Raw genomic sequence first — 15,272 nt, 5'->3', positions numbered from 1 at the left:
CTGAGAAGTGTTGAGCAAGACAGGGCCATGTTTGCATTTTAATTTTGAGAAATCTGTTCTAGAAAAATAGGTCGAGGCAATGCAAAGATAAAGCAGGGACACCCTCGCCCGGAGGGGGGGTCTTCTGGGGCCCACGAGTAGTTGGCACCGAGAGGGCGTGGCTGTAGGGATGGTAAGAAGGGGCTAGGATCGGATGGAGTTTGGAGGGGAAGCTGATAGACCTTGGGGGTGGCTTGGTCTTGGTGTGAGGGGAGAGGGGAGACAGTGAGGACGGTATGGACGCGGAACAAGGCAGGTGTGATGGAGAAGAGCAAGGGCTGCATCTCAGACAGGACTCCTCACGTGACTGTGGCATCTCTAAGCGTCAGGTGTCAGCATCTCAGACAGGACTCCTCACGTGACTGTGGCATCTCTAAGCGTCAGGTGTCAGGTGGTGGTAAGACAAGTTCTGAGTGGATTAGAAATTAGTGAGCTTCCAGCAAACAGTGGTATTTCAGAGTCAGGGTGATTGATTGACTTCAAAATAGCATCTTACACTGGGGGCTGGGAGTGGGGCTGGGGGAGTGTCTTACTCTGCCCTGCTATGTACCAGTGCTGCAGATGAACGCATTTAACAGACTTGGGCCTGACCCTGGCATCATGATGATCACATTTACTAGAAAGGGGATCTGAGGTACATGGGTGCTTACTAATGCAGCTTACGCAAGGTACGTCTGGAATGTCTAAGGTCAGGCTTTGAACCCAAGCCCTGCGTCCTCTGAGTTCATGTTTTTAATTGCTGTGCGGTGTTTCATCTTGAGCCAGTTCTAAGACACCTCAGCAGTTGGTGCGTGGCCTGCCTTCTTCCTTGTTTCTTTCTTCAGAAGAATTAAAGAAAGAAAAAAGGAGTTCTACATAGAGACAGCAGAGTGAAGAATGGAAAGGCAGCCAGTTACTGGCCAGTTGCAGGGCAGAGAAGCTCAAGTGTGAGGCCCAGGGAGCATCGGCTGCCTCCTGTGCTGCCCCCCAGGCAAGAGCGTGGACTCAGCCAAGCAAGCAGCTGTGGGTGTGTGCCTGTGCTAAGTACCAGAATCCCATCAAAACCGAGAAAAAGACAGAAATTTGGGGTTTTGAAACTCTTTTCCACTTTTCTAAAATAGACTTATGGTTAACTCTTAAGAATATTTATAATCACCTAAATATGCTAAGGGTGATCTAATATGAAGTTCTGAGCATTACACTCGCAAGTGCTCACTTCTTGTAAGATTATGACTGTTTTTTGCCAATCATAGGACATCTGTACTGAAAGAGGATGGAATTTTAAACACACACACACATACACACCGACATGCTCTTAGGTGTTACTGGGCTATTTAAATTCTTTAACCCTTTCCTACTATATTGTATTAATATCTTTTAATGAGTGTAAAGGTGTATTAATATCTTTTGTAAGTTTAGTTAATGATATTTGCATTTCATACACTACAAAGCTTTGTTATTTACATATTTGTTTCTAAACTTATATTTTGCCCTCATCTTTTGTATTCTCCCTTTAATGTGAAAGTTTAAAAAAGAAAAATTGACCTGAGTGTAGACCAGTGATTATTATAGAAAGGGAGAGAGTTAGGGGCTGGGGAAGGGAAAAGGATTGCAGGGCTGGGTTTAACTGGCACCCAGCAGGTGTATAGCTAACACCGAACGGCACTTGCATTAACAATACATGCTCATCAAAAATATTTTTTAGTAAGGTAAAGAGATCCAGTTTATCAACTTTAAATACAGCCTCTGTTTTGGGACATAAGGGTTTTCTACGTTGCTTTTACATGGTGGAATTACATACACCACAGGTTCTTTCCTTGGAGCCCCAAAGTAGAAGCAATGGTTTCTGTAAAATGCGGACCTCTAGCCCCATCCACACTGACATGTGTCTCTTGGCCTCATCTTTCGCCGTTGGCTGTAATTTACCATTGGAACATTTTAGGATATAGTTTGTTAGTTTTCTTCATTCCACTAAATGAATAAAAATCTCATCCTTTTAGATCCACACCTTTAGTTACATGAAGAAACCAGTTCTCTGTGGGTAGCTTTTGTCATCCAATCGAGTCATTTAATAAGAGTAGAATTAATTCTGAGAATGCATCAGTCTACAACAGTTGTGGGATATATTTTAATAACACTTTTATTTTCTTACCATTACCATGATCAGAATGGAAAAAGGAAGTAAAAGGGAGCCATGACTGTTCGTAAGGAGTTGAGGGTTTTATTACAAACGTAATGGAGAACACAGGAAGAGGCAGAGATATCTGGGAGAGCCCGAGTGGACATGACCAGCAGGCTGGACCTGACCGTACAAGTGGAGAGCGGAGGGGAGGAGGGAGAGAGGCTAACCAGGAGCACTGGCCAAGCAGGCAGGAGGCTGGAAGGTGAAAGAGGCACACGGCCATTTTGGCCGGGTTATGTAGGGAGGAGCAGCTGGAGGCAATGCGCCCGGCCCCTAGGCTGGAGAGTTCAGGGTAGGGGCGGGGTGTGGCAGCCTGGAGGACCCTGTAACAAGTAGGGACTGAGGGATGCTGGGAGAGCCTGGGCCAGTCCACTTTGATGCGTTAAATAGGCATCTCAGCCTTTTGCTTCAGGTTTGAGACGTACTGTGATCCTTTCTTTCTCTAGGGCTCTTAATGAAAAGTTAAGTTGTCAGTCTTATTTCTTTAGTGTCTCTCCCGGTGTTTGACTTCCTTCTGAATTTGCTGATTGTCAGGGATGCCTTCTAGCACTGTAGCCACAACAAGAGGAATGTTTGGATCGCATTTGGTGATCTTAACTTAATGTAGAGGTGACCAGTTGACATAACTGTCACCTAAAGCATTGACAAGATTTGCTTTGCCTCAGCCTGATAAGGAGGGAGGTGGCTTAAATGCACATTCTCTGCAGCTTCAGGCAGATCTTGGCATTCAGTGTGTGTGTAGGTTGACTGGTCACTTAAAGAGTTTGCTGCCCAGGAGAATGTTTGATTTGGGAAGATTGTTGTAATTGATAAAAGTAAGGTTTTATTTGTAGTTTTATCACAATTCAAATAATTACGTGACTGTACACTCTCATTCTCTCTCCTCATGGTGACCGTGGCTGTTTGCACAGTCCTCGTCATGTGACCGTGGCTTTTGCACTTCTACTAGTGAAACGTGGTTTTTAGAACACTTCCTTTTCTTGTTTCTCACTCATCTTTGATGTCTACAGAAATCTAAGTATCTAGAACTTAAATGCTATTGTTGAGACTTTTACTCATGGGGACTTCATTCCTGAGTTCCCTGGGTGAGGTTGGGGCTTGAAGCTAGTTATTTGTCAGTCATATTGGTCGGTTGTAGGTTTCAGGTCTGAAGGCATAGATGGTAGTACAAAGCCTATCTGCGGGAAGAGGGTCTCTTGTGCCCTGAGACCTGTTGATTCTTTAGAGACAGATTTCTGTTTCTGCTCATTCTGAGAATCGTTGTGGTGTTTATACCCTCAGGTCTATCTAGCCCCGCCCCCCCCACCTTCATCTTCATTTGTACTTTTTAATTAATATATTTATTTTTAAGAATGTATAAATTCTGAATTTAAAAATATGAGAGGAAGTTGTTTGGGAGTGCTATAAAGAAAGTAAGATAGTTAATAAGTTAATAACCTTTCTGACTCATTTAAGTTAAAGGTAAGCGAGATTTTACGATACTCAAGGGCAGTTTGCATTTTGAAGGGGTTTCATTATCTTAACAGTAGAATGGTTTATCAGGGAATAGGCTTGTTAAAAATTACAGAGTCTTAAAATCTTTCTGCCCCCTACTCCGCTATAATCCCTAAGTCTTAGGTGTAGAAATTGTATTGGAAATGTATGTGCCACACATCCATCCACACCAGCCACACGGGCACTTCTGATCTGCATTTTGATTGGTTGTGATTTTCTGTAATTGTTTCCATCTGTTGTAGCGAAACAGTTTTTGATGAGGGGTGATGACTACATTTACGGGTGGGTATACAGTTAGGGGCTATGGCTATGCTGATTTAGTAAACTGTGCTTGTAGGTTCTCCTTGAAGATTAATGACTTGCCTAGCCCTGGGAAGTTGGCTAGGCTTCTAGTACCAGATATAAGCTTCCTTCTTGTGTGTGGGCCTTAAGTCCAATTAGCTGTTGTTTACAACCAAGATATGTATGCCACTATAGCAGTTAGGGTGGTGTGCTGTGCTGGCCACGGTTTTAGTCCAGGGGCCTCATAGTGGAATATAGGTTGCTTTTCTCCCTTGTATTTATATATTTGTGTGTGTGTGTGTGTGTGTGTGTGTGTGTGTATGTGTGTGTGTGTGTGTGTATACTTGTGCTTGTCTTTGAATCTTGTCCTATATTGAAGAGACCTGTGTTCTGTATTTTACCTAATGGATTTACCAGGGTTTGCATTTTCCCTCTACATGCTCACAAGCATATTATTTTGGTTGTATACTTTATTTGTTCTTAAAACAGTAAAATGCATTGTGTTTTGACAATGAAGAAGTTACTTTATGGGAATTATCAATGTGGGTTATTGTTTGATTTAGAAATATTTGTGTAAGGCTAAGACTTTTTAAAGGAAGACAGAATTCGCTGCTTTTAAAACGTGTCTTGTGTAATCATGCATTGCCTCCTCTAGTAGTTGTACATAAATTTATATTTAAAACATGTGCAAGCTGACTTTGTGTGGTTTTCTGTTTAGAATCCCAGTCATGCTGTCTGTGGAATGGTGGCATATCCTCTCTGTGCTCTGTTATTTTCATATATTCAGCTTAGAACACATCGTTATGTCTTTGATACTGTTGTGATTTCTAAGACATTTCTTTGTGTGTCACTTGACTCTTTTGGCCAATGTGCTCAACACTTTCAAGTCTGGACTTGCAGTCAGGGAAGCCTGCGCTCTCTTCCAGGGTTTATTGTATCCTCCATGCTTGAGACCTTAGGCCCCTGGGGGAGTAAAAGCCGCTGGTTCTTTAGATGGGCTCCTAGATCACTTTTGCTTAGTATTATTGGGCAGACATTAGATATTACCATTATAATTAAGAGTTTCTAAGTTTCTCTTAGCTGTTGTCAAGTACTGTTTTGCTCAATGCCAAAGTATTAGGAGGCTAGAGTTAGCCAACGTTGATCCATCACCCTGTACCACTGTGTGCTATGCATCTTAACAGAAGCCATTTCTTTAAATCAGGCTGTGAATTTTAAAAGCAGCTTTGCTTCTCATTCTGAGGCTTAACGTCTCTATTAGGACATTGAGCCTGTGCCTTCTTTTCCTATTAGGAATAGAGCACTTTCCCCAGTCCCAAGGAGGGAGCAAATGAAAGAGATCAAGCCTATCAAGGCTTTGATGTTTGTGGAGCAGGAAGATTAAAAATGAAAATAGAAAATAGGCAGAAAACCACTGTTGCAGCCGCTTCTGAGAGTATGAAGAAGTCCTTGCTGGTGGTGAAGCCTGGGCCACAATGAAGCCCTGGTCGCTGAGGCAGCCCCTCCCCCACGCTGTACTCTGAGACTAAATCAGTGATGTCCTATAAAACCTGCAAAGTGCTTCTTCTTAGGAAGGGCTTTCTTATAAGAAGGAAGTTTGAGTTTTAACGCTTTCCTTTTCTTAATTATTATTTGTGGCCACCATGCTTTAAGTTTTTCCCTCAGAGTTATCTTTTGAATTTGTATTTTCTTTTTCCTTATCCCTTTTTGTCACCATCCTCCAGGTCTCCTCATCTTACCCGAATGAGTTGTCACCTGCTCTTCTCACTGGACTTGCTATCATAACTGGGCCACTTGTCAGAGTATGGACGATATGAATCACTTGAGGGCTTATTTTTAATGTGTGGCTTCAAGCCCCTTTACCTGTTGAGTGCTCCTCCCATGGCTGTGCTCCAGGGCCACCTAGTCGTGTGGAAGGCTGCCAGGGACTGTCAGTGAACTGTCTGTGTCTACCTCCAGCTTCTTGAAATGTTGATTGCTGGCTGAGGGGCAAGGCTGTGGCTTGAGATTGTGCTTTTCCACCCAGCCCCCAGGTAACAAACCATTGCTGGCCTCCAGGATACTTAGAGTACTAAGGGACCCTTCAGTTCTCAGTGTAAATCTTATAAAGAGCATTCACCTGTACCCTAGTCATTCTCTGATAATCAACCTTGATCAATCTGTCAGAGTCTCTTGCTGTTGTTTGAATGTTAAGCGTCTCCCATAAACACTTCTTCCCCTATTGGAGGCTCTGTCTGGGGAGGTTGTAGATCCCTTAGGAGGTGGGTCTAGCTAGAGGAAAATGGGTCATTGAGGGATGGCCCTTGTTTGTATGCTTTGTTCCATCAGCCCAGAGTCATTGACATAGAAGCAACATTCTTCCCCCAACGCAGTGCAAGTCACTCCCTGCTCAGGAGTCAGGAAGTCCAGGCTCTTCGGTTTTGTAGAACAGTCTCCACTAAGGAGGTGATCTGTGCTTGGCGGGACTTGAAATCGTCCATGTAGAAGCCATCACCTGCTCAAGCTTGCTCTTGAAGCCGCTGGCCAGATGCTGTGTTTGGGCAAGGGCTTCTTCAGCAGCTCCCGTGGCACCCAGGGAGACGGTGAGCAGAGGGATAAAGGTCTCTTTTCTTTCAGTCTCCTCCCAGCTGTAAAGTGAGTTCTTCAGGATCATGGAGATAAACCTGGGAACAGCCATCCCAGGCATGCAGAAACCTTGAAATGGGGGTTTAATGCAGGAACCAGTAATGGTCCTGCACCAGAGAAGAGCAGGGCCTGGGGGAGTTAGCACACATTGGCTTGGTGACTGATGTTGCTGAAACAAGTAGGATGGGATCTTGAGGAGGGCCCAGCAAGGCGAAAGGGGATGGGTGGATGGAAGAGAGGAATGGCTTGTAACCTTGGTGTGGGTAAGAGTCCTTGGGACTCATGAAGCGGTGCTAATGGGACCAGCTGCCAGTAGTGGCTGGAGGAGGGAGTTGGCGTGGATGGTTAGGAGAAGGAGGTCAGCTGTGTATTGGATGTATTTTGGCCAGGACAGGGTGGCTTTCCTATTGAGGGTTAAGTGGCATAGTAATTTATGGATATAAAGATAAGTTAAGAGACATTTTATTACTATATTCATTTAGCAGAATGGTGGTAGTATGTTTTCCCTGAGGGCTTGTGACCTGGCTAACCGTAGAGTCTTAGCTCAGTTAATGATACCAGGTGTGAGTTCTGTCTTGTGGATCAGGCCTTAAATCCACTCACAAAGTGATTGATGACTCCCGTAATATTTGTGCCACTATTTCATCAGTGGCCTGCCTTGACAGGGCAGCAATTATTGTAGCTTGTTTATGGGGTTCACAGCTGGGTAAAACTGTTGATTATGTAGCATCCACAGAACCTTCCAGCATTGTGAAAGTTGGCCAGTAGGAAGAAGCTTTCTGGTCAGAACCAGCTCCATCTGTCCATGTCCTCTGTGTAACTCTATGTGTAAAACTATGGCTTTAATGCTTGGGTCTCACCATCAGCAGTGTAACCAAGAGCAATGCAATGGACTCTAAAGTTTGGGGGGATGGAGGGAGAGTCTGTGGAACCCCACTGAGCATTACCTTCAAAAGAGGTGCCTCAGACCTGGCACATAGCTGACTCCTTCCCACCTGTCCCCAGATTCTTGAGCTGTGGTTGGAATGGGAAGTCAGCATCTGGCAGGTGAGTGTGGCTCAGGCAGGAGGAAGCTGGTGGTCAGGAGCTCTAGTGAGACAGAATATCTGCGCCTGCCTCCTGCAGCTGTGGCTGGCCCAGCAGGTGAGACCAACTCAGGGCTGCAGGGTCTTGCATGCTCTGTGCACTGAAGTGGCAGAAAATCCTGATGTTTGGCCCTTGGCTGCCTCCAGTGAGTTGTCTAACCCGCTGGAGTAAAGGAGAAAAGATCACATATAGGTTTGTGTCTAACAAAAGGTTCAGCTTAGCTTCTTTACTGCAAGGCCAGGGTTTGGGTGTAGTGTGTACCCTTCCCATCACACTTAGTTATACATAGTAACTTCTAAGGCTCTGTCTAGCAAATACTGGAGTAAATTCAGGAACTTTGTTTCTAAACTCCCTTCTGCAGGCAGTTAGGCTCTGTCTTGCTAGCTGGAGTCTAGCTGCAAGGAGAGACTTAGAGTTTTGTTTGTAATGACTCACGGCAAAGTCCCACAGGAATGAAAATTGCTACAGTGTGGCATAGAACCTGGTAGACTATTTAACTGTCAAGAATTAGCATCAGAGCCCAGCACCAGACTGAGCTTCGGTGTAGGCAATATGATGCTTCCAGCCAAACCCAGAGGGCTTTCAAAATTGTCATCGTAAGGAGTGGGGCCCTCTGCAGTCACCTTTCCTTTACACATACACACACACACACACACACACACACACACACACACACACACACACACACACACACACCACAAATAGAAAAGGGTTAATAATGACTGAAATAAATGTAGAGAAAATAAATTAGAATATTCTTTTTTGAAGCCAGGAAAAGTGCAGAAATGCTTTTAAAAGTTTCTGTCACTTTGTGTTTATTCCTAAATCACATGTTTACATGCAGCATCTTACTGGAACTTCAAGTGACACAGTACCCATCATTTTATGTAAAGCATATCTCCAAATTTTAATATAAAAATTATTTCTAGCCATATGTAAGCCAGTGTATATGTGTGCTCCCCCCTGCCTGTATATGTATGTGTCTGTCTCTTGCACCTGTGTGTCTATATGTGTGCCTATGTTTATGTGTTTGTGCCTGTGGAAGCCAGGTGAACCGTGGGTATTATTTTTCAGGAGTTGTCCATTTTTTAATATTGAGACAGGGTTCTGTTAGTAGGCTGGAGCCTGAAGATTAGACTGGAGTGGCTGTCCTGTGAGCCGGGGAATCCTCCCCGCTCTGTGTCTCCAGAGCTGGGCTCACAAATGCTGCTGGTTCCTGCACCTCGTTGTTCATGTGGATGCTGGCTTAGTCATCATCCTTGTTTGTGTGCAAATGTTTTCTGGACTGAGCCTTCCCCCAGCCTCTAATAACTGATAGTGTCTATAAAGTATATTTGCTGTGTTGAGGATGCATTGTCCCAATTTTCTCTTTTCTATTTAATAATGTGGGGCTGGGATTAGGAATTCTTTATGGACAAGATGGCTGAGATTTGGCACTGCCCTCCTTTCTGTCCTCTTCTGTAGAGGCTGTACCATTTGTGGATCTTAAGTCAGAAGTCTTGAGCCTAGTTCATTAATTTTTCCATTTGCCCAGTAAGCTGTGTATCATCCAGCAAGTTACTCGATTGCTGTATGCCCCGGTTCTTCATAACTGACCATTTACTTAACGCCAGGCACAGCATGGGAGCTGTGGAGACTCAGTGATTTCCTGCAGGTAAAGCTTGTCATAAGTGCTCGGTAGGTGTGTAAAAAATGTTTGCCGTCTCACTAACTTGAAAGAGAGAGATTGAAAAAGTGCCATTCATGTGCCAGGATGCTGGGATTTCCTATTGTCCACACTGGTGCTAAAGGGACTGATTAAAGGGGCTGAAGACATCTGGCATCTTCCAGTCTTCTCTCAAGAGATTATGGTATTCTGAGAACACAAAGGAAGGTGACCTTGGCAAATCCTCATTTTCACTACAGAATAGAAGATGAAACTTTTTCAAGTAAGAGAAGAAATCAAGCCTAGCATGTCCCTTTTCACCTGGACTTTTAAGGATATTCTAGAATATTATTTTGGCCAAATAGAAGATGCTAATGGTAAAATTATAAAACAGAAAAATTAGCATTTGCCAATAATACTGTTTAAAATGGGGAATTTACAGTGATAAGCTGAAAATACTATAATCAATAAATTGAAAGAAAATGAGCTAGACAAATGTGTAACAAATTAGTTTTCATAGCTTGCATATTAACAACAATATACATTAGCATACAAATTAATTCATGGACATTAGAAAAATTTAAACTAGGAATAGTGTGACTACTCCTAATCTGAAATCCCAAATCCAAAATCTGAAATATTTTGAGTGTTTCCACATGGGCGCAGGTGGAAACTATTGGACCTGACCTCAGACACTCTGAAAATACAGGATCAAAGCACCTTCTGACTGTACAGTATTTCAGAGACATGAATAGATTTGTAATCAGACATTGGTGCCATCCCCAGCTATCTTATTATGTACAAGCAGATATTTCAAAAATAAAAAATAAATAACACTTGAAACATTTCTTGTTCCTAGCCTGGAGGGTGCGACTCCTCTATTTGACCTTGCTGTAAAGGTTTTCTCATGGGTAATTGAAATGTTTTTGGAATAACCGAGTGTGTATACAGTGTTTATGGATACAGAGTCTGTAATCCGATGAGTCTGCAGTGATCTTTGTACTAGGGCAGAGAGTGGACTGCTCCGAGGTGTGCTCTGTGTTACTGTTGGACTTCCTCCGAGTGTTTCTTTCTTGGACTCTTCTTTACTTCTTCCATTTTATATTTGCTATATCTATAAATAAGTGTGGGACTTCCAGTAAAAATCCAGGCACTGAGGTAGCTTTAACAGGTGGTGATACTTTGTGTCTCTCACTTGTAACTCTGGCCTCACTAGTCAGTGTGACTCTTTGTTGTACCGCACCCTTACCCATTGCTTCTGTTGCTCTGGGGTCTTTTTTGTAATGGCTTCCATCTAATGGTTCCTGTACAATGTCTGGCAATAATAGGGCCTCGCGTTTGTTGTAGAATGAATGAGTGAGTGAACACCATAGATAGAGCCTGGGCCAGCCTGTTGGTGTTATGTAGGCTTAGCCTCCGTGCTTCTTCTGAAGGGTCAGTAGTCTCCAGGGTGCTAGTGTGCTAAGCCTGGATCAGTCTTCCCACAGCTCAGGCTTGGCAGGTTTATCTTGAAAGTGTTTGTGTGGCCTAAAGCCATCTGGCCCTGAATGTGCTGGATCTCATGGGAAGTGCTTATCTGTAAGGAGAAAATATTTCTTTATGCTAAAACAGTAATGTAAATTTCTTTTTCTTTCAGCTTCCTTTGCAGCCCTATTGCACTGGTAAGATTGTTTTTTTCTTTAATGATATGTATTATATAAATGTTTATACCTTACAAAAGCTATATCCTATGTATTTAAAAGACTTCTGTATCTTAAGGATGAATGTATCTTATTTATACCACAATCCTCTGAAAGATTAGTTTAATTGATAAATCAGGATCAGAATAATAAAACTTTTATATAAAGTTATCTATTATTAAAGAGACTATATTTGATACTCTAATTTGCTTAACATTAATATGGTGTGCATGTTGAGTATTAGATTGATGTTTTTAATCTTCTGGGTGGAGAGATGTATGAATTTTGGGAACCAGGCAGTTCCTGAATGGTACCCAATGGCACATTCAGTGTGATCTATAGTTTTATAGTACATCACTTAAGATATTGTTATGGCTTATTTTAATGTTAAAATCTAATTGGAATGTGTTTTCTTATGAAGAAGACTTTTAGTAGAATTGTTAAAACTAGTAGAAAACAAATGTAGATACAGTCGTTTTTCAGTTTTATTGCAAACTGTCTACGATCTGTAGGACTTCCCTCTTTGCTTTGTAGTAATCTCACGGCTTGAGCACTATTGGCTTTGTTGTTTTCATGTTTCCAGGAGCCATATAACGCACCTCTTTGAAAATGATCGGCATTTTTCTCACCTCTCAACACTGGAAAGGGAGATGGCTTTCCGCACGGAAATGGTTAGTTGTGTGTGTGTGTGTGTGTGTGTGTGTGTGTGTGTGTGCGCGCGCGCACGTGTGTGATTTCATTGTAGTATTTTGGGACTCTAAATATTTTAAAGCTTATTGGCATGAAATGTTTTGACAAGACATTTCCAGGTAAAAGGAGTAGATGTTGGTATCCAGGCGTTCCACTGGCCTGCCTTCAGGGGCCTAGCAATTGCTTAGGACATGCCTTGACACTTCCAGGTGCAGCAGGTGTGTGGTGCATACAAAAGAACCCACAAGCCACCAGCAGCTCTCTCTGTTGTCTGCAAACCTTCCCTCCTCCCCCCACCGCAGCCCATCTGCATGTCCACCTGCCTGCCTCTCTCCCTGCCCAGCTCCTCACTCCTCTCCTTCCCCCAGTAAACCTCCTTACACCAGATCTGTTGCATGATGTAATTTCCCATGGGCACACCTTGGCACGGGCCTGCCAAAGGCAGGTACCCCCCACACAGCTTATATTTCATAACAGTAGACTGCTCTCCCTGCTCATCTTGTAGTTTAACAACAGACAACTCACAGTCATCCACAGCTTCTTACCTATCCTGTTGAAAGGGCATTTCCCTCAGCTGTTTCACTAGCACATTCTAAGTTCCTCAAAGGACGTTTTGTCCTCAGCTGTTTCTTAGCACCATCAAATTTAAGTTGGTGTTTGAATGAGCTGATTGGCCCTTGACAGTGTTCTTAACTGAAGATGCAGACTGTCTGCACTTGTGTTTACCTGTTGCGTCTATAAGTCCCTCTTTCTGTTTTGTTTTTCTGCCATTTGTCTGTTGAGGAACTGTGTGTGTGTGTGTGTGTGTGTGTGTGTGTGTGTGTGTGTGTGTACCAATTCCTCAACATATGTGTAATATATATATGTTAAGTAGAATTGTCCACTGTAACTCACGTTCTCACTCAGTTCCCATCTCATGTGTTTTCTGAAGACTGATGGAAAATACGCCTCCTTTTCTGGATGGAGTACTTCCCAGCTGATGCTGGGCCCTTTTTATCATGGCATGTAAGGTATACACTGGGACAGGTAGCCTTCTCGGGGGGAGCTTAAGGAATGATCTGGCTGAGGCCTTGTTAGCGCTCAGCCATCCTTGCAGTTTACTCCTCTTGGTAGAGTAGACACTGTCTTTATTTTTCAGCACATGCTGACTTGCAACTCTGTAAAGAATTTTCCTGCAGTGTGGCTCCAGTTTCTTTCTGAGGCATACTTCTTAGTGGAAAGACATGAAAATAATCAATTCTTCTATTTACAGTGGTTTTTTTTTCATAAAAATGAATAGATTCTTTCACATCTTCTAGTCAGAATCCATAGGTTGATTGGCACATATTGTGTGGCCAGTTTCTTGCAGTTGGTTGTGCCGACCTTCACTGTGACCTCACTAGCGTCTCCTTGGTGTCTGGGGCTGCGTGACAGTTCCTGCCCAGGCCTGGCAGCAGCTAGTTGTCCAAAGAGCCTCAGTTCTCTTCAGTTGCAGATAGTGTGTAGTGCCCAGAACCTCCACCTGTTGAGATAGCCTTTTAGTGAGCAGAATTATCAAACTTTGTTTTAAAACAAAAAACAGTAAATCATGAATTTATATTAAGATTTTTAAATTGTAGGGTTTGTTCTATTTACTTAATATTAAATTTGTTTTACTTAAACAGTATTAATTCCAAATTATTTATTTAATAGAATAAAAATGTCAAACTCATTTCGAGAAATATAATTATTAAGTGAAATTCAGGGTTTTCCCATAGCTTGTCATGGTGCTATGCTGTGTTCCACTTAGAATGCCCAGTTTGAATACTTGGTATTCTCTTCCAATTTGATAAATAATTAGCACTTTTCCCTTCTTTTTGTTTCTTAAATATTTAAAGCTTTGTGTTTTGTGAGTAAATAAAATGTTGGGATGTTTCTAAAATGATATTCACAGAGCAGGGTAGATGCAGAGAGTAGTTTGAGGGTGTTGGGGGGTCCACTGAATAAAAACAGTGGGAATCTGCTTTCTGATAGTGCGTCTTCCAAAAAGGACTCTGTCGGTCAGCAAGGCACACTTGTTGCTGAGGCAGGCTGGGTTGCTAGCTGCCTGGGTCTCTTTGGCTTGCTGCTGCATCGCTCCTGTTCCTTTCTGTCCTTCATGTCTGCCTTTCCATGCTGTAGGGCTGTGTTCCATTTAGAGTCACCCTAGTCTGCTTTGTCCTTACTTGGACTTGGTCACATGAGTAAGGGCTCTCTTTGCAGTGCGACCATGCTAGCAGTTCTGGCCTACAAGGAAGTTTTAGAGGCCTGTTAACTTAATACAGTAGGCAACATAGGTGGGCATCGAACTCAGAGCCTCCGCATGCTGGGCAAACACTCAACAGAGTGAGCTACATCTTCAGCTCTGCCTCATATTGCTTTGTCCTGTGTCATTTCATCCTTGTTTCAAACCTTTTCAAAGTAGCATGTCAGACTAAACTTTAATATTTCCCTCAAAATACAACCCCCCTCAGTGCCCAGTGTCTGCTCTTCTGCTGAGTTGCTATGGGAAAACATGATCTGTAGAATTATTGTTCAATAGCAATGTGTATAATGTGGAGTCTTTTTAAAAAATGCATTTGAATTTTTTAATGTACATTTGGAAGAAATAAGATTGATGTCATTTTGGGTATTCAATAGACTTTTCATATATGGCATATGCTGACTTACATGTATACATATTTAAATTCTGAAATTATTTTGAAACTATTTTTCTATTTAATTATTTCAATTAAGATGAAATTCTTCTAAAATGTACTATTTTGTAGCCTATGAATTTATAAGTGGTCAGAAACCTGTGAAATTAATTGTAGCTATTACCTGCTTGAGTGCTCAGGTTTTCAAAAACCAGTGTATTTTAAATATTTGTAATCTAAGAAGATGAATAACTGCTTTTTATTCTAACTGGAGCGTATCTTTCAGGGGCTGTATTATTCTTACTTCAAGACTATTGTGGAAGCGCCCTCATTTTTGAATGGAGTATGGATGATAATGAACGACAAGCTGACTGAATACCCCTTGGTTATTAACACATTAAAAAGGTTCAATCTTTACCCTGAGGTAAGTTGCTGTTCCCAGTTGTGATTTTTCATGAAAAAAAAATGCTTTTTAAAAATGAAATACTAATTTAAGTTCAGATTCACCATAGTAAATTCTATTTAATATTTTAATTTTAAAAATGCACCATGGGAAAGAGCTTACGGGGGAGAATTTGAATCTCTAGGACTAAATGGAAGATGGGCTCATCCAGTAGGCTGAGAGGGAAACTGTGATACTGGTAACATTTTAGGACTTTCATTACTCTCGCTGTCCTCATTTGACATATTTCTTAAGCATTTTTCTGGGCCCTAAATGAAGAAGCTACTTTCTTTGTGACTTGAAGTCAGGCTCCCTTGGAAACCCCCATCTTCATGTGGTACAGAATGACACCTGATGTCTGGGTGGGTCTACCGTCTTTGTCTGCTGAAAGGACTTCTCTTCTGGGCTAGAGACTTGGTTGGTTATTGAGTAATCAATATGAATGCCCTCCCCAGTTCAGTGTTTCCCATGAAGTATGGCTCTTGAATATTTTCTG

The 15,272-nt window shown here is 42.3% G+C and overlaps 1 protein-coding gene across 3 annotated transcripts in view; it reads left to right on the top strand.

Annotated features, from left to right (window-relative positions):
- The window catches only part of DPY19L1 (dpy-19 like C-mannosyltransferase 1), a 92,986-nt gene that overhangs the window by 4,858 nt on the left and 72,856 nt on the right, over positions 1 to 15,272 (top strand). For 2 of the 3 annotated variants that reach the window (XM_084781549.1, XM_084781548.1), the window contains exons 2-4: positions 10,969 to 10,993; positions 11,595 to 11,682; positions 14,621 to 14,758. In XM_084781549.1, coding sequence (XP_084637675.1) covers positions 10,969 to 10,993; positions 11,595 to 11,682; positions 14,621 to 14,758 — 251 coding nt within the window. Of the gene's footprint in view, positions 1 to 6,488; positions 6,559 to 10,968; positions 10,994 to 11,594; positions 11,683 to 14,620; positions 14,759 to 15,272 lie in introns of those variants that run through there. The other variant, XM_084781550.1, reaches the window with a different exon arrangement.

The sequence above is a fragment of the Acomys minous genome (assembly GCF_964271855.1).
Source record: "Acomys minous genome assembly, chromosome: 5".
Classification (NCBI taxonomy): domain Eukaryota; kingdom Metazoa; phylum Chordata; class Mammalia; order Rodentia; family Muridae; genus Acomys; species Acomys minous.
The sequence above is the reverse complement of the archived record's forward strand: the minus strand, read 5'-3'. Positions and strand labels throughout refer to the sequence as shown.